The following is a 20,259-nucleotide window of genomic DNA, read 5'->3' on the forward strand; positions in this document are numbered from 1 at the left end:
AGTCAGAATTTGGCGTAAACAGAATGAGAACGTGAATCCATCATGCCTTGTTACCACTGGGCAGGCTGGTGGTGGTGGTGGTGTAATGGTGTGGGGAATGTTTTCTTGGCACATTTTAGGCCCCTTAGTACCAATTGGGCATCGTTTAAATGCCACAGCCTACCTGAGCATTGTTTCTGACCATGTCCATCCCTTTATGACCACCATGTACCCATCCTCTGATGGCTACTTCCAGCAGGATAATGCACCATGTCACAAAGCTTGAATCATTTCAAATTGGTTTCTTGAACATGACAATGAGTTCACTGTACTAAAATGGCCCCCACAGTCACCAGATCTCAACCAATAGAACATCTTTGGGATGTGGTGGAACGGGAGCTTCGTGCCCTCGATGTGCATCCCACAAATCTCCATCAACTGCAAGATGCTATCCTATCAATATGGGAAAATATTTCTAAAGAATGCTTCCAGCACCTTGTTGAATCAATGCCACGAAGAATTAAGGCAGTTCTGAAGGCGAAAGGGGGTCAAACACGAGATTAGTAGGGTGTTCCTAATAATCCTTTAGGTGAGTGTATATTCTTAAAGCTGCACTTTCATATGGTTCTTTGTAGTCAATGAGACCATCTGACTGAGGATGATACGGGAAAGTTCTTGTTTTGTGAATATTTAGAAGTTAACATGATTCTTTGAATGAAGTAGACTCAACTGTCCACACTGTCCACAGTATGCCCAGTGTGCCCACAGTATTCCCACAGTGTGTTAAAGAAGCAAGAAGAGTCATGATTCTTGTGTTGTAAAATGAACGCAAAGAGAGCAGTGTTAGATAAGAGCACATCAAAGACACAAACCTAAGCTATAACAAAGAATGCCATTAAGAATAATTTTACGAGTGCATTCACATTTGGACACCCTGTCAGTGTAACTGTCATCCTCACGATGCTAGCTATCTCCAACAAGAACAAGCTGTCTTGTACTGCACACACTGTTAACAAAATCATTGATCTTCCAACCCCAACCTCTCTGATTTATAGCACATGACCCTGGACACCCCCTTAAACCTATTTTTCACTTGTCTCCCATGTGGCCGCAGATACAGGACACTTTTTGAAAATCGCATCACCAAAATCACCAAAACAGCATTTTATCACTTAAAAAAAAATATAAAAACTTTGACCATTAATTTCTCAAACTGACTCTGAGAAACTGAATACTGTGTGTGTGTGTGTGTGTGTGTGTGTGTGTGGTAACCTTTAAATGGTACACTGATTTCTACTATGCACTAGGCAAAACACAGATTATTTATTTACATGGATGTTCCGTTGGTATAATATTAAATGACAATGACTAGTTTCATGTTGGTTTTGAACCTTTTCCATGTAAGTGTAAAGCACGTCCCTACTCAGACAGGGACAACGTCAAGATGAGAACAGAGTCGGTCACTGGAAGCTAGAGGACACAAACACACACATTAACACACTATGATAGCAACATATGTATGTGTGGAAATTTAATTCACACACAAAGAAATAATCACTTTTCAAAATTAGCAAAAAAATTCATTACAGGTGACAAATATAGGGCAGCAACAAACTACTATTTTGACTATTAACCTTTGTATGGTGTTCATATTTTTGTTACACAGCCAATGTTCCCGGGTTGGTGGACCCACCACATTATTAGGCTTTTAAATCAATACAGCCATAACAATTTATGTAAAAATACTTGATTTGAACAGATGTTTACTTTAGCTCAATTACCAGTGATATATACATCATTTATAGTTCATATTTGCCATTTACCCCTGTGAGATCACATTTATGATCATATGATCATTTTTGTTTTTTTGTGAGAAAACAAGGAAATTCAATTATAAAAAAGGTTAAAAAAAAAATAGAAACAATATTTTTGATCATTATTGGTGCTTATTTCTTAGAACTTAATCAGAACAGGTGAAAGTACTTGAAATGTTACAATTGTGTAACTTTGTGTGGGAATAGCAGGTGCAGAAAGACAACAGTTTGTAGTTTCATAGCACCTACATTTAAATACACTCGGGTCAAGTAGACCCGAACACCTCATATGTAATAGTTATGTGTAGGGGGGGTGTACCATGTGCAGTCATTGAAAATAAGTTATTTTTTATGTTCTTCACAGAAAATGAGCCAAGGCCAATGACTTTGAGTTAGATGAAATAACAATAGCATCATTTTTCTTTTAGCAAACATTGAAAATGGGTCCCACAGACCCGAACAACACACAATGGTTAACTGATCTGCTGATTATTGTCCACATTAATCAATTCATCATTTTGTCTAGTTTTAATTGGATGGCCTTTTGATTGTTTTATTTAGCATTTTATTGTATTTCAATATTAAGTTTTGTTTTTAGTTTGCTATTATTAATACGAGGATCTTAGATACCAATACCGTTGCACTTCTAGACCATTTCAAATAGTGCGGCCAGGCTGGGTTCGAATGCGATTTTAGGGGGTGAGGGGCTTGACAAAACAAAATGGAGGCCCTAAAGGAAAAGGTTGGAAATCTCTAATTTAGCTTCTTCGTTGGAGTCCTTGTGCTTTCTCGCATGGCAGATTTCCTTGGATTGTGGTGGTACCTGGATTGTGGCTGTGGCTGCTTGATGCTTCGAGACTTTATTGACTGTTACCTGAATTAAATTCAGAGGGCCGGTGGACAAACTACAAGCAAATAAATTGACAACTACTGGGTTAATTGATTCATTGTTTCAAGACATGTCTCAAGCAAAAGTATTCATTAATATATATATCCGCCAGCAGCAATAGCAGCGAGCGTGTCTTTAACACAGCTGGAAGAGTTATGGAATAGAGGTGGATTGGACTAAAACCATCCACTGTGGATGTTATGCCTTTTCTCCATAGGGCTCTGTAAATGTCTGTGCTTCTGTCTGTATCATGTATTTGTTTAGATTTTATTGCCCGTTTTTTTTGCATGCCAAGGTCTGGCAATGCAGGACTACTCTGGTGTGGTGATAATACACGTTTCAACTAACTTATGCATGAAGTGTTTTATATCTATGGATTTGATTGTAGGCAAGTGACAGTGGTGTAGTGGTCCCTGGAGAAGTGGGTATACTCTCAGTTTTCACCTTTTTTTTTTTTTTTTTTTTTTTCTAAAGTAGTCCAGAAAAAAGCCCTGTTTTAGAAACAGTGATATGTAAGACTATGATTTAGTTTACCCAAAAATCTGTCATTTCTACTTGCTCACTATTATAAAATGATCATGACTTGATTAGGAGCAGTTTGTAGTTACTACTGGTCACACAAGCAGCCTGGATGAATGATCCAGACTGATGAAATGGTTTGGCAAAGGTCTCGAAATTGAAGTCTCCATTTGGGCACAGGTACAGCATTTTAAAGCTTTTGATGAAATTGTAATGCTGTGTACCATTGTTGTGCAATACTGTACATCCCTCATTGTGTTTACCATTCATGCTAGTGGCTTTTGGTCACAGGTATGTAATATGTAGTACACGCAGCTCAAGATGGAAAATATGTAAGATGCACATGAGCTGATTTGTAAATAGGATTTTAATATTTGGTATTGCATGTCCCAGATATAAAATGTATTTTATTCTGAAATGCCTTATCAGTATGTTATTGTTCTAAACTACTTTGCAGCTTTACAACTCATTCCCTCTGCTGATGAGACGTTTGCCGGGGCCACACCAGACAGCCAAGCACATCTGGAACAGTACAAATGACTTCATTAGAGAGGAGATTAAGGAGCACAGACAGAACTGGGATCCCTCAGACCAAAGAGACTACATCGACTGCTACCTGAATGAGATTCAGATGGTGATTGGCACTAGATTTTTTTCTTATACTTGTTCATAAAGATGCTGTGTTCAGTTCCTGTGAACGTCATATCTGTTTTGTTTTGCACTTTCAAGGGTAACATCGTTTTTTTTTCAACCTGGACCCTATTTTCCTGTTTTTGTGTCTAAGTGACTGATGGGAACAACAATCTTTGACATTGGTATTAAGCAAGATTGCTGCTGTCGGGAGTCAGCGAAACAAGCTACAATGGAAGTTATTGGGCAATTGCGCACCCTCAATTTATGTTCCTAAAATTGCTATCGCAAAAAGCCACCAGCCTCCATTTAAATAAACAGTGATTTTATCATCGTAAAATACACTTCATTCAAGTCGACGGACACAAAATAAAACTACCAAAAGTGGTTTGTCTTTCCACTTTTCCAACAATCACCACTTTGGTTTGATTGAAATTAACATCATTTACCGATTTACATGCACGCTAAATGTTGTGTTGAGTGAGGAATAGAGGACCCAAACGCAGAGAGAGAGAGAGGCAGGCAGGAGCAGCGTTGAAACTCAAAGATTTAATTCTCTCAAAAAACAAAAACCAGACAAGGAGTTCTGTGAGCTGCAGGCAAAAACTAAAACCGGGGAGAAAAAGGAGAGACTGACGAAGAGACACACACACTGACACATGGGGGAATACAAAACGATCTGACAAGAGACAAAGGGAACACAGGGGTTAAATACAAGGGGTACAAGGTACTGAACAAATGAGGAACAGGTGACACGACAGGTGAAACACATCAGGGCGGGGCAGGACAATCAACAAAGGCAAAAAGTAAAACTAGACAGGACAGAAAACAGACTATCAAAATAAAACAGGAAACCAGAATAACAGACAGGAATAATGAAACGACCTAAACACAGAGACTTGACACACAGAACACAGAATACAGGAATTAACCAAAAAATATACAATAAACCAGGAGATAACTGAACAGAAATATACAGAAAATACAAACACAGGGAACATGAACAAATAAACAATAAAGACAACAGAAATAAACAAACTGGTAACAGAAAATCCCAAAACCATAACAGAGCCCCCTCCTCAAGGGCGGATACCAGACGGCCATAACAAAAAACAACCCAAAAGGGGCGACTAGAGTCCGGGGGAGGCAGAGTCCGGGGGAGGCAGAGTCCGGGGCGGTCACAGGGGTGGTCACAGGGGCGGTCACAGGGGTGCCGGGGACCGGCAAAGTCTCAGGGGCGGTCTCAGGGGCGGCTATAGCCAGTTCAGGGGGGCTGGACACCAGCCAGGAACTAGGGAGGCTGCTAGCTAACCTAGGCTCAGGTGGGTTGTTAGCTAGCTCGGATTCAGGGAGGCTGCTGCTAGCCAGCCGGGGATCCTGGATAAAGGACCGCCTTGGGACACTAGGAAACTCGGGGACTCTAGGAAACTCGGGGACTCTAGGAAACTCGGGGACTCTAGGAAACTCTAGGAAAAGCTCGGGGACACTAGGGAGCTCGGGGACACTAGGGAGCTCGGGGACACTAGGGAGCTCGGGGAAGCTGGACAGTGCTGGGACACTAGGGAACTCGGGGACTCTAGGGAGTTCGGGGACACTAGGAAGCTCGGGGAAGCTGGGCAGTGCTGGGACACTAGGGAACTCGGGGACTCTAGGGAGTTCGGGGACACTAGGAAGCTCGGGGAAGCTGGGCAGTGCTGGGACACTGGGCAGCTCGGGGATACTAGGAAGCTTGGGGATACTAGGAAGCTCGGGGAAGCTGGGCAGTGCTGGGACACTGGGCAGCTTGGGGACACTAGGAAGCTCGGGGAACCTGGGCAGTGCTGGGACACTGGGCAGCTTGGGGACCCTAGGGAGGTCTGGGATACTAGGAAGCTCGGGGAAGCTGGGCAGTGCTGGGACACTGGGCAGCTTGGGGACACTAAGGAGCTCGGGGACACTAAGGAGCTCGGGGACACTAAGGAGCTCGGGGACACTAGGAAGCTCGGGGAAGCTGGGCAGTGCTGGGACACTGGGCAGCTTGGGGACACTAAGGAGCTCGGGGACTCTAGGAAGGCTGCTAGCAAGCCTGGATTCAGGAGAGATGCTAGCTAGCAGGGAATCAGGGTTGTTGCTAGCTAGCAGGGGCTCAGGGAGGTTGCTAGCTAGCTGGGGCTCAGGGAGGCTGCTAGCTAGCTGGGGCTCAGGGAGGCTGCTAGCTAGCCGGGGCTTTTGAAGGCTGCTAGCTAGCTGGGGCTTGGGAAGGCTGCTAGCTAGCCGGGGCTCAGAGAGGCTGTTAGCCAGCCGGGGATCAATAAAGCTGCTAGCTAGCTGGGGCTCAGGGAAGTTGCTAGCGGGCCGGGGTTCAGGAAGGCTGCTAGCTAGCCTGGATTCGGGGGAGATGCTAGCTAGCAGGGAGTCAAGGGGGTTGCTAGCTAGCTGTGGCTCAGGGAGGTTGCTAGCTAGCCGGGGCTCAGGAAGACTGCTAGATAGCCTGCATTCAGGGGAGATGCTAGCTAGCCGGGGCTCAGGAATGCTGCTAGCTAGCCTGGATTCAGAGAAGATGCTAGCTAGCAGGGAATCAGGGAGGTTGCTAGCTAGCCGGGGCACAGGAAGGCTACTAGCTAGCCGGGGCACAGGAAGGCTGCTAGCTAGCCTGCATTCAGGGGAGATGCTAGCTAGCCGGGGCTCAGGAATGCTGCTAGCTAGCCTGGATTCAGAGAAGATGCTAGCTAGCAGGGAATCAGGGAGGTTGCTAGCTAGCTGTGGCTCAGGGAGGTTGCTAGCTAGCCGGGGCTCAGGAAGACTGCTAGCTAGCCTGCATTCAGGGGAGATGCTAGCTAGCCGGGGCTCAGGAATGCTGCTAGCTAGCCTGGATTCAGAGAAGATGCTAGCTAGCAGGGAATCAGGGAGGTTGCTAGCTAGCCGGGGCACAGGAAGGCTACTAGCTAGCCGGGGCACAGGAAGGCTGCTAGCTAGCCTGCATTCAGGGGAGATGCTAGCTAGCCGGGGCTCAGGAATGCTGCTAGCTAGCCTGGATTCAGAGAAGATGCTAGCTAGCAGGGAATCAGGGAGGTTGCTAGCTAGCCGGGGCACAGGAAGGCTACTAGCTAGCCGGGGCACAGGAAGGCTGCTAGCTAGCCTGCATTCAGGGGAGATGCTAGCTAGCCGGGGCTCAGGAAGGCTGCTAGCTAGCCTGGATTCAGGGGAGATGCTAGCTAGCAGGGAATCAGGGGAGATGCTAGCTAGCAGGGAATCAGGGGAGTTGCTAGCTAGCAGAGAATCAGGGAGGTTGCTAGCTAGCCGAGGCACAGGAAGGCTGCTAGCTAGCCTGCATTCAGGGGAGATGCTAGCTAGCAGGGAATCAGGGGAGTTGCTAGCTAGCAGAGAATCAGGGGAGTTGCTAGCTAGCCGGGGCACAGGAAGGTTGCTAGCTAGCCGGGGCACAGGAAGGCTACTAGCTAGCCGGGGCACAGGAAGGCTACTAGCTAGCCTGGATTCTGGGGAGATGCTAGCTAGCGGGGAATCAGGGGGATCGCTAGCTAGCAGGGACTCAGGGGGATCGCTAGCTAGCCGGGACTCAGGGGGATCGCTAGCTAGCCGGGACTCAGGGGGATCGCTAGCCAGCTTGCATTCAGGTGGGCTGCTAGCCAGCTCGGAGTCAGGAGAGCTGCACGCCAGCTCGGAGTCAGGAGAGCTGCACGCCAGCTCGGAGTCAGGAGAGCTGCACGCCAGCCCGGAGTCAGGAGAGCTGCACGCCAGCTCGGAATTAGGAGAGCTGCACGCCAGCTCGGGATCAGGAGAGCTGCACGCCAGCTCGGGATCAGGAGAGCTGCACGCCAGCCCGGGATCAGGAGAGCTGCACATCAGCCCGGGAACAGGAGAGCTGCACGTCAGGTGAAACACATCAGGGCGGGGCAGGACAATCAACAAAGGCAAAAAGTAAAACTAGACAGGACAGAAAACAGACTATCAAAATAAAACAGGAAACCAGAATAACAGACAGGAAACATGAAACGACCTAAACACAGAGACTTGACACACAGAACACAGAATACAGGAATTAACCAAAAAATATACAATAAACCAGGAGATAACTGAACAGAAATATACAGAAAATACAAACACAGGGAACATGAACAAATAAACAATAAAGACAACAGAAATAAACAAACTGGTAACAGAAAATCCCAAAACCATAACACTAAAAGCATTGCTTGAGTCTGGTTGGCTTAGCGATAGTGATCTTGGAGCTGTTTCTGGTTAAAAAAAAGAGGATTTTACTCTTTAAAAAAGGTCTATCTCTGGAGGGGTCCTTTCCATAATGTTGTCAGACACTTTGCCTGTCAGATTTGCAGCCCGGTTCGCAGCCCGGTCACCACATTCTTGCTAAATACTGGACTAATTTCAAAGCTTGTTGTTCCCATCAGTCACTTACACACAAAACCATAAGAAAATACAGTCTTTAATGTGTTGCACTGACTTGATGTTTTGTCGCACCATTTCTTGCTGGTATGTGATGAAAAGTGACGGCCTCTGCATAACGACACTATCTTTTAATGCCTTATTTCCAACAGCATACACTCCTGGTAATCTAACAAAGCAAAGAGTTTTAAATATTTTTCAAGGTACAAGCATAGATTAAAGGCTTTTTCTTTACTTTTACTGTACTTACTTCAAGGAACAGTTCACCCCAAAATAAAAAATCTTATCTTACCTTAGTGCTGTTTATCAATTTAAAATGTTTTGGTGTGTTGCCCAGTGTTGGAGATAACGACCATTATTGGCACTCGGCTTGACGTGCTCAAAGCGCTAAACATTTGATATACATTTCCTCCATGAAACTACTCAAAACCAGGTCTGTGGCTTATCTTGAGTAAGGAAAGAGACATTGCTGTTTAGTCTTTCAAAAAAATTGTTTTGCCGCTTTGAGCACCACAAACTGAGTGGCGTAGTTCCATTATATTCTACAGAAGATAAAATGGCCAATATCTTCAACACTAGGAAACTCACACCAACACAATCTGGATTGATAAATACCACTACAGATAAGAGGAAAAATATGTATTTTTTATTTTGGGGTGAACTGACACTTTAAGTAACCATCATACATTATTATAGCACAGGCTGTAATAGCGCTGACATGTAGTTGTTCTAAATTAAACTCAGCATGTTCTAACACATGTGTTTGTATATATTATCAGAGAAATGGGCAGGGTGGCAATGCTTTTGATGAGGAAAACCTGGTTATGTGTGTCATGGATCTGTTTGTGTCCGGCTCTGAGACCACATCCACCACCCTGCGCTGGGCTTTCCTCTACATGGCAAAGTACCCCGAGATTCAAGGTAGGAACCAAGGTTATTATAGTTTTGCATTTTTCATTAGTTTTTATTTTTATTTCGTTTTGACTTTTTGTTTTCAAATTCAGTTCAGTTTTAATTAGTTTTTAAAGTGGGTTTGCTAGTTTAGTTTTTATTTTTTGAAAATGCTTAGTTTTAGTTTAGTTTTTATTAGTTTTAGTCTTAGTCTTTTTTTGTAATATGGGTTATTTGTCAGGGGATTCAAAAAGGTCAGAACAAGTATTGTGTAATAATAACTCAACAAAAACATCATACAATTTTAGAAATATGTATTCACAATGTATTCAACAATAACACCAGTACATAAAATGTAGCCTACATAAGGTCATAAATATGTAAACAGTCTACACAAGACGCCGCAGTAAGTGCAAAATGTGTAAGTGACGTGTTCCAGGAAAAAAACCTAAATAGCCAACAGACTAAAGAAGACATACATGAACAGGTGTTTTGAACTTTGGTTCGAGTAAAGTGGTGAACTTTTTGAAGTCAATCGACTCACACAGTTGTGTAGACATCCCAGTATCAATCCACATATTAACCCACGCTTCCTCCTGCTTTTGGTGTTCCTGCGTATTTACCAACCAGCAGCTATCGGGTCGCCGGTGAAAGCCCTCCTGTAGTGTTCTCTGTCCTGCTGTTGTCTCTGTCATGCTGCCTGGCCCTGTACCCATACATCTATGCCCTGTACCGGGGTTAGCTTCTGTTTCGGGGAAAGGGGGCTTTGCGTTCTCCTTTACCTTGTTAAGGTAAGCTAGGTTAGCCTCCTAGCTTGTGTGCGCATCTCAAATGTACTTTCAAATTCGTGGGATTTTTCCCTGTAATAAATTGTCCACATATTTTACCACCTTCCACTGCAAGGCACTTGCTTTTATCTGACACAGTCATAATCAAATAGGACTGCCGCTTTCTTCCGACTTTCGGTACCGCTATGATGCCAGGCGAGGGGCACGGACATGTTGTGTTCAATTTGACGTGGAATTTCTGGGTTCCCAGTCCGAAACTATTATGTCTACGGGAAATGTCATGGTCGGAAAGATATAATGTTATTTGCTCTATGAAAGACATCGACAAAGATGAAAACTGAGGACATTTACTCGATAATTTTATTTTATTAGGGCCCGAGAGCCGACAGCGGCGAAGGCCCTATTGAAACTGAAGGAATTATTATTATTACGGCAAATGAATTGCCTTTTTGAGGGGTTAACATATTCAAAAACTCACCAAAATTGGCAGGCGCATCAAGACTGGTGAAAATGTACGTATTTTAAGGGTTTCGGGAATAGGCACACAAAAATGTCTCGCTAGCGCCCCTTACACAATTAAAGAAATTGAGCCCCTGCAGTACATTTAACGTAGACTCACGAAACTTGGTACACATATGTAGCATGTCAAGACGTACAATAAACGTCATTGGAGCCATACCCTGAACTCAACAGGAAGTCCGCCATTTTGACTTGAAAGTTTGAAATTAGTGCGATTTTGGCCATTTCCACATGTCGTACTTTAACAAACTCCTCCTAGAGATTTCATCTGATCAACTTCAAATTTAGTCTGTGCCATCTTAAGAAGTTAAAGATGAAAAGTTATTAAAAGAAAAACTTTTCGTCATAGGGCATGGCCATGGCGGGATGGCCATTCTGTGCGTTTCGCCATTGAAACAGGAAGTGGGTGTAACTCAAGTGTATATTGTCCAATTGGCTCAAAACCTTTCATGATTCATAAGACTAACTCTGAGGACATTTACCTGACACAATTGACTCAAAGTCATAGCGCCCCCTAGTGGCAACAGGAAGTAGGCCTAAAAGTCAAGGTGCTATACTTTAACGAACTCCTCCTAGAGATTCCATCCGATGGGTTTCAAATTTGGTCTGTACCATCTCAACACCTTAAAGATGAAAAGTTATTAAAAGAAAGTTTCGTCAAACGGTGTGGGCGTGGCGTGGCGGCCATTTTGAATGTTTAGCGATGAACGAGAAAGTGGCTGTAACTACTGTGTACATTGTCATATCTGCTTGAAATTTCCCACAATCAACAAGAGTCCAGGCCTGAGGACATATACTCTGTACATTTCATTTGTACAGAGAGTCTGGCCTCTCTCCATTGACAAGTGTTAATTTCCTTGAAGGCAGGTACTCTGTTGAAGTTTAAAACTATTGGATCTGCCCAGAGCCACTCTGGATCTGCCATAACCAATCGCTAACGTTTGGTCGTGACGTATGTCATGCGCATGTGCAACAAGAGGGGAGACCGACAACAACTATCGGCTTATATTTAGCATTAGCATCGCTAGCGTTAGCCTTAGCCAACTCCTTCACCACTAACGGAGCGAGCTGGAAAATCAAACTTTTCCTGAACCCCGTGGGGAGGAGGGCCACAATATCATGGCCACCAACACAACTCAGCAAAGATTGTTCTTGCTCAGGCTTTAACTTCTGGATATTCGGCAGCGTTGCTGCCACAACGGACCGAATGGCTTCGCTCGCATCTTTCTAGTGCACGTCCTCAACGTCATCGTTCTCAGCCACTATTTACCACACCAAAAATATACCGCAAACCCAGACGGAGTACTGAAGGGAAATGAAAATTGAGCGGAAGTAAGTAGGAGGGCGGAGCCAGGCTAATGTGAGGTATCAATGAGCTCAGCAGAGACTTCCTTTTTTATTGGTAAAGGTTTGCCCCAACCCCTATGCTTTGACCATGCCCCCTTTCACAGCTAATAAACTGTAGGATGTAGAGTCTCTTGTGAGGTATCATTGAACTCAGCAGGGACTTCCCTTTTCATTGGTGACGGTTTGCAGTGTCTGAGTGCCGCGCAAATGCACAGTCGCAAGAAGCGGCGTCCGCCAGTAACCCGGACGCACGCAGAGGCGTGAGGGCCCGTCCAACGCTGCTTGCAGCTTTAATTTTAGTTAGTTTTGCAAACAGACATTACAGTTTTAGTTTAGTTATCGTTTTTTTGTAATGCCTCGTTTTTATTATTATTTCATTTATGGCATTATTATTTATTTCAGTTAACGACAATGTTTTTTCCCACTTAGTTTTCGTTATTTCGTTCGTTTTCGTTAACGATTATAACCTTGGTAGGAACACGTCACTGACCAACCAACAAAGCTCTTTTTACTCAATAATGTGAAAATTGGTGACACCAAACAAATGTATTTGTGGTAATTGTGTATGTGTGAAATTAGATACATAATGTAACTACTTATACTCCCAAGGTGACAAATATTGTGTAATCGCCAGGGCCCTTCACATTTCTGACAAATTTTGTACAACAAACATCTTCCTGTAAAAACTACTGTAAATTCTCTTATGAATGGTTCAGGGTTGCAAATCAAAAGGAAGACAAATCTTTCTATTCACTAACGTGGCAGTGCTACATTATGCTTTATCTCTCCATGAGTCTTTCGCATTGTTGATGAAATACTGTTTCAACTTCTGTCTGTTCCCTTCCTGTTGCACAGCAAAGGTCCAGGCTGAGATAGACAGAGTGATTGGACAGTCCAGACAGCCATCCATGGAAGATCGTGCAAACCTGCCCTACACCGATGCTGTTTTACAAGAGATCCAGAGGTTTGGCAACGTAATTCCTCTCAGCCTGCCTCGTGTTACCGACAGGGACATCCAGCTGGGAGGCTACACAATCCCAAAGGTCAGTTCTCGAATGCAATTGCTATTGTCACATCCATACCACGTTGCATCTGTATGAATTGTCATAACAATGCCAATCACCAGGGAGTCTTGATAATCCCCAATCTGACCTCGGTGCTGTTCGACAAGAATGAGTGGGAGACATCCGACACCTTTAATCCAGGACACTTTCTGAATGTTCTGTCCTCTCTAAAGTAAATTAAGAAAGAGTTTAGTTTTTAACATAACTGTGTATAGCAGCGCCCCCTTTTGGCTAAATAGCAGCAGTAGCCTTAGTTTAAGTTTCACTTTGAGTTGTAAATTTCCATCAGAAGTCAACTGAGTGTGGGGCAGTGCAGAGTGCCAGTGCTGTTTTCTTCTGCTGCATTTTTTTCTTTCTACATTGGTGCCTTGGATACTATTTGTCCTTTTACAGTATAAGGAAAGTAAAGTTTCTTCGTCGAACCCCAAGAAAAGTTATGCCTTGTGTTTTTTTGGAGAACTTTACACTGTGAGCTAACTGTCGAGCTTTGAAGAAGCAACTCATTGCAAGGACAGTAAAGTAAAAGGACAAGCGCACGGCGGGCACAATTGAACAAGGTTATGTGCAGCAACAGCCATCTTCTCAGAATGTGACTGTAGAAAAACAGAAAGAAGCTAATCAAAGTGCTGATGCATGTGCAAAGTCGGTACAGTCACGTACTTCAAGACAGTCAAGTGGAGCCTCCACAGCTAGCTCCTCAGCGATAAAAGCTCGGGCTAAGGCAGAGGCTGCCCGTGCTGAACTGTCCTTTGCAGAAGAAGAAGCTAGAATCATAAAGCAGAAAGCTGACCTTGAAACAAGTCTCCATATATTAAAAAGTCAGAAGGCTGTTGCTGCTGCAACAGCTGAAGCTGCTGCATATGAAGAAGATGATAAGTCTATCAAGAGTGAACTTAGTCCAGAGTTATTAGAGTTGCCTATCAGTTCAGCTCAACGCACCTCTGAATATGTCAGGCAACACTCAAGAGCACACTCTGGGGAATTTCCATTTAAGGTTGATCCACAAGGCTGCCACAAGGTGGCACGTGCGCAGTGTGAAATGGCCATGAAGGACGCAGCTACGCATCATTATGAGAAAAACAGAGATGTTGATAGCAGAAAAGCTAATGTCAAACAACCACAACAAAAAGCGGAAGTTGACAATAAACTTTATTACCCGGAACCAGCAGGAGAGTCATTTCATCCTCAAAGGAAGCCTTTATCCGAGACTCAAGGTGTGCAAGACATAACAAAGTATCTGATTCGCAGGGAAATGTTGAGTGCAGGTCTCCTGAAATTTGACGACCGCCCTGAGAATTACTGGGCATGGAAGGCCTCATTCCAAAGTGCCATCCAAGATCTCAACCTTTCATCGAGGGAAGAGTTGGATTTGATAACAAAATGGCTTGGTGAGGAGTCTGCAGAGCAGGCAAAGAGGATCCGCTCTGTGCATGTGTTCAATCCAACAGCAGCACTCAACTTAGTCTGGCAAAGACTAGAAGAATGTTACGGGTCATCAGAAGCAGTAGAACAAGCTCTGCTGAAAAAGGTTGAAGATTTCCCTAAACTCACCAACAAAGATAATGTCAGGCTAAGGGAGTTAGGTGACATTCTTCAGGAGCTAGAGTGTGCAAAAGAGGGAGGATATTTACCAGGCTTGTCATATTTGGACACAGCTCGTGGAGTAAATCCCATCGTCGAGAAGCTACCTTATAGCTTGCAAGAGAGATGGGTTGCCACAGGATCCAAATATAAGGATGACAATGGAGTCGCATTTCCCCCTTTTCGTTGCTTCTCCAACTTTGTAAGACAACAAGCACGAGTGAAAAACGACCCCAGTTTTGCCTTTACATCCTCCAGCACCCAGAGCTTCAAAACTGAGAAATACACAAGAAGTGGCAACAGAGCTTCTGTGACTGTGCACAAAACAGATGTTCCACAAGATTCTTTGACTATCCAGTGTAGTTCTGGTGAGAAGATTATGGAAAGTCCTGATAAACTATGTCCCATACATAAAAAGCCCCACCCACTAAAAAAATGCAGGAGCTTCAGAGCTAAACATATTGACGAGAGAAAATCATTCCTGAAGGAGAACCATATTTGTTTCAGATGTTGTGGGTCAGTACAGCATATGGCAAAAGACTGCAGAGTGACACTTAAATGTCTGGAGTGTAAAAGAGAGGAAGCAAAGAAAATGTACGCGGTGTTAGATGAGCAGAGTAACAAGTCACTTGCTAAATCAGAATTCTTTCATCTTTTTAACATTACAACCTCATCAGACCCATACACACTGAAAACTTGCTCAGGGGTAACCAAAGTAGTGGGCAGAAGAGCTACAAACTTGATGATCGAATCCATGGATGGCAAAATACAACTGCCACTACCAAGTTTAATAGAATGTGACATGATTCCTGATAACCGCACAGAGATCCCATCTCCTGAGGTGGCACGTTGTCACCCACACCTACAGCGAGTTGCTGGTAGGATTCCTCCTGTGGATCCAGATGCTCCCATCCTCATACTCTTGGGGAGAGACATCCTGCGGGTGCACAAGGTGAGAGAGCAAATTAACGGACCCCACAGTGCTCCTTATGCGCAAAGGCTAGACCTGGAATGGGTCATCGTGGGTGACATCTGCCTAGGAACAACTCACAAGCCATCAAGTGTTAATGTCATGAAAACACATGTGCTCAGTAATGGCCGCACATCTTTTTTTAGCCCATGCCCAAACAAAATCTTGGTGAAGGAAACTCTCAGCCACATGTCATCACATCTCGGCTGTTCTCCAGCTTCTTGTACACAGGAAGAGTGCCTTAGCAGTAGTATAGACATGCTGGGATCTGCTGTTTTTGAAAGAACCAGGGAAGATGAAAAACCAGCGCTTTCAGTGGATGATCAGGTTTTTCTTGACATAATGGACAGAGAAGTCTATCAAAACGAAGCAAACAGTTGGGTGGCGCCATTACCATTCCGCTCCACCAGACAGTGCCTTCCAAGTAACAGAGAGCAAGCAATGAAGCGTCTTTATTCTCTCAGGAAAACACTGGACAGAAAACCTGACATGAGGAAGCAGTACGTTGACTTCATGCAGAAAATGTTGGAAAATGAGCATTCAGAGCCTGCTCCTCCACTAAAGAAACATGAAGAACACTGGTACTTACCGTCATTCGGCGTATATCACCCTCAAAAACCTGACCAGCTAAGAGTGGTATTTGATTCAAGTGCTGAATATGAAGGAGTGCCCTTAAACAAAGTGCTGCTTAGTGGCCCTGATTTGAACAACAGCCTCTTGGGGGTTCTTCTACGTTTCAGAAAAGAACCTATTGCATTCACAGCTGATGTACAGCAAATGTTTTATTGTTTTGTTGTACACGAAGACCACAGAGACTACCTCAGGTTCCTTTGGTATGAAGACAACGATCTCAGTAAGAAGGTGAGGGACTACAGAATGAAAGTCCATGTGTTTGGAAATAGCCCCTCACCAGCCGTGGCTATTTACTGCATGAGGCGCGCTGCAGCAGAGGGTGAGAGAGAGCATGGCGCTGATGCCAAGCAGTTTGTTGTAAGACATTTTTATGTTGATGATGGACTTGCATCTGCACCAACCCCTGAAGAAGCGATTGACATCCTAACAAGATCACAGAAGATGCTAGCTGACTCCAACCTGAAATTGCACAAGATAGCATCCAACAGTCACAAGGTTATGGAAGCCTTTCCAGCTGATGAGCGGGCCAAGGATCTGAAAGATTTGGACCTCAGCTCAGATGATCTCCCTTTACAGCGCAGCTTGGGGGTCCTGTGGAACCTGGAAACAGACAGTTTCACATTCAAAGTGTCTCAAGAGGAAAGACCATACACTAAGAGAGGTGTTTTGGCCACAGTCAACAGTTTGTATGACCCTTTAGGATTTGTGGCTCCTATAACAATGCAGGGAAAAGCTCTCCTTCGTGAACTCTCAGCTGAGCAGAATGACTGGGATGAACCACTTCCTTCAGAAAAGAAGGAGGAATGGAGTAGGTGGAAAGAATCATTGAAATATCTCCAACATCTCCAGATAGCAAGGTGCTATGTTCCGTTCCCACAGTCCTCTGCCCAAAGAAAAGAGCTGTGCATCTTTTCGGATGCCTCCATAATAGCAATTGGAGCTGTTGCCTACTTACGGTCTATCGACAGTGAAGGTCAGCAGTACGTTGGATTCATTATGGGCAAATCCAAACTAGCCCCACGACCCGCACATACCATCCCACGACTAGAGTTGTGCGCAGCTGTTCTAGCTGTGGAGCTTTATGAGCTAGTCAGAGATGAGATAGACATTAACATGGATGCTGTGAAATTCTACACAGACAGTAAGATCGTCCTTGGATACATTTCCAACAGCACTAGGAGATTTTACACATATGTTGCAAACAGAGTGACTCGCATCCGTAAGTCTTCACATCCTGAACAGTGGCATTACATCGCTACAGAGAACAATCCTGCAGACCATGCCACCAGACCTATCCATGCTTCTCACCTTCAACATACAAATTGGCTCTCGGGACCATCATTCTTAACACAATCCAACCCAGAGCCAGCACAGACTGACATTTTTACTCTAGTGGAACCTGAAGTAGATGTGGAGATATGACCCGATGTAACGACTTTGATCACAACAACTTCAGAAATGCAGTTAAAGTCACATCGCTTTGAAAGATTCTCTCATTGGATGACTCTGTGCCGCACCATGGCTTTGCTTATCCGTGTGGCAAGATCATTCAAGACGACTTCAGATCAGAAAAAATGTCATGGATGGAAGCGGTACACTGAGGCAAGCACCGCAAGTGAGATCTGTCGCGCAAAAGTTGTAATTATTCTCACTGTGCAGTCAGAAATCTTCAAGGAAGAATACAAATGTCTGGAAATAAAACAGACATTACCAAAGCAGAGTCCACTCAAAAAGCTCAACCCCATCATTGATGAAGATGGACTACTTAGGGTTGGAGGACGCCTTGCACCTGCCAACCTGACAAAAGAAGAAAAGCACCCACTTATTATTCCCCGTACTCATCACATTGCTACTCTCTTAGTGAGATACTACCATGAGAAGGTGGTGCACCAAGGACGTTACATCACAGAGGGAGCAATCAGAGCTGCAGGACTATGGATCATCGGGAGCAAATGCCTGGTCTCATCTGTTATCTTCAAATCTGTCGTAAGCTCAGAGGAACACTACAGATCCAAAAGATGGCAGACTTACCAGCTGACAGGCTCTCATCAATGCCACCCTTTACCAACGTTGGACTTGATGTCTTTGGTCCATGGACAGTGATGACACGTCGCACAAGGGGAGGCAGTGCAGACAATAAAAGGTGGGCGGTACTTTTCACATGCATGACAACAAGAGCTGTGCACATTGAGCTTGTGGAATCCATGTCCACATCCAGCTTCATAAATGCATTGAGAAGATTTTTCTCAGTACGTGGACCTGCCAAGCTTCTTCGCTCTGATAGAGGCACTAATTTTATGGGTGCCTGTAAAGAATTGAAAATCGACCATAGTGATGCTACATTGAACCGCTACCTTCAGGAGAAAAACTGTACATGGCAGTTTAATCCCCCACATTCCTCGCACATGGGTGGATCATGGGAAAGACTCATCGGGATAGCCAGGCGGATCCTGGATGCCATGCTTCTTCAGTCTGTACATACTCGGCTCACACATGAAGTACTGAGTACCTTGATGGCTGAGGTGATGGCAATAATAAATGCCAGACCATTAGTGCCAGTGTCTACCGACCCAGACATGCCAACTGTTTTCACACCGGCAATGATCTTAACTCAGAAGACCAGTGCTTTATCGGCCCCATCTGGCAACTTTGACCCAGCTGAGCTCCATACAAAACAATGGAAACAAGTTCAGTGTCTTGCAGACACCTTCTGGAAGAGATGGAGGGGGGAGTACCTTGCCACTCTTCAGAGTCGACAGAAATGGACAGACGACAAGCCCAACATCAAACTTGGAGATGTTGTTTTGCTCAAAGAAAAACAAGCTCACAGGAATGACTGGCCAGTGGGACGTGTCATCAAAACATTCCTCAGCAGTGACAACAAGGTTCGAAAGGCGGAAGTAAAAACAGTAAAAGAAGGAACTGTGAAAGTGTTTCTGAGACCAATCTCTGAGATGGTTGTTCTTTTATCTGAGGGACAGTAAAAAGATGTTCTCTGTATCGCCTTTGTGTTAAATCTTGTTTAATGTTTTTTGTGGCACAAATTTATTGTACCAGGCGGGGAGTGTTCTGTCCTCTCTAAAGTAAATTAAGAAAGAGTTTAGTTTTTAACATAACTGTGTGTAGCAGCGCCCCCTTTTGGCTAAATAGCAGCAGTAGCCTTAGTTTAAGTTTCACTTTGAGTTGTAAATTTCCATCAGAAGTCAACTGAGTGTGGGGCAGTGCAGAGTGCCAGTGCTGTTTTCTTCTGCTGCATTTTTTCTTTCTACATTGGTGCCTTGGATACTATTTGTCCTTTTACAGTATAAGGAAAGTAAAGTTTCTTCGTCGAACCCCAAGAAAAGTTATGCCTTGTGTTTTTTTGGAGAACTTTACACTGTGAGCTAACTGTCGAGCTTTGAAGAAGCAACTCATTGCAAGGACAGTAAACTGAACAAGGAGGGCAAGTTTGTGAAGCGAGCTGCTTTCATCCCTTTCTCTACTGGTAAGGAGCAACAATCTCTGGTGTTATTAGTGTCGTTATCTGTTTTACAAGAGCCTGGAACCTGACCCAGAATACACTAAGGTTCTCCTCACAAAATGATTATAGATTGGCCCAGAGGAAACTCTCAGGATCAAGGAGAGAACACAGATAAGATAGAGGCCAAGGATCATAACTCCTCTACTAATACAGGACACATTTTCTAACGGTTACCAGAACAGTCAGCAGTTCTACTTCCTATAAAGGCCTTAGAATGACTATGTTGTCTTCAATTCGTTTGACTTCTGGGCCATAACTGTGTGTCAAAGTAATCTTTAAGTTTGTTTTCCTGTCTCAGGTAAGTGGGCATGTCTTGGGGAGAGCCTGGCCAAGATGCATCTTTTCCTCTTCTTCACCTCATTTATGCAGCACTTCACCTTCTCCATGCCTGCTGGGGTCAAGCCTGTGATGGACTTTCGCTTTGGCATCACTTTGGCGCCACGTGAATATGAAATCTGCGTAACCTCCCGCTAAGAGTACATAAAAAATACAAAAAGCAATTCGTTTTTTTCTGTCATCACTACTCATGATTATGTCACAGGGTGACAGGGTTTAGTGAAATCCAATTGATATTTGGCTTTAATTATAGATGACATGTCATGGTCCACTGCCGATATCTTTTTCAGGCTGCAAAACTGTGATGTAGTTAGTTTCTTTGTACTTTTAGTTTAGTTTTGTTTCATGGTGTTACCTTTCCCAGTGGGCTCCAAACCA

The 20,259-nt window shown here is 44.2% G+C and overlaps 1 protein-coding gene across 1 annotated transcript; it reads left to right on the forward strand.

Moving 5' to 3' along the window:
- The first annotated feature begins 1,423 nt into the window (after positions 1-1,423).
- Positions 1,424-20,019, forward strand: LOC116063251 (cytochrome P450 2J2-like). Its single transcript, XM_031318129.1, has 8 exons — positions 1,424-1,434; positions 3,327-3,381; positions 3,659-3,835; positions 9,012-9,153; positions 12,633-12,820; positions 12,904-12,996; positions 19,446-19,509; positions 19,844-20,019. The coding sequence occupies exons 1-8, from the start codon at positions 1,424-1,426 to the stop codon at positions 20,017-20,019; spliced, it is 906 nt and encodes a 301-aa protein (XP_031173989.1).
- Positions 20,020-20,259: the final 240 nt, after the last annotated feature.

This window comes from Sander lucioperca, chromosome 2 (genome assembly GCF_008315115.2).
Source record: "Sander lucioperca isolate FBNREF2018 chromosome 2, SLUC_FBN_1.2, whole genome shotgun sequence".
Lineage (NCBI taxonomy): Eukaryota > Metazoa > Chordata > Actinopteri > Perciformes > Percidae > Sander > Sander lucioperca.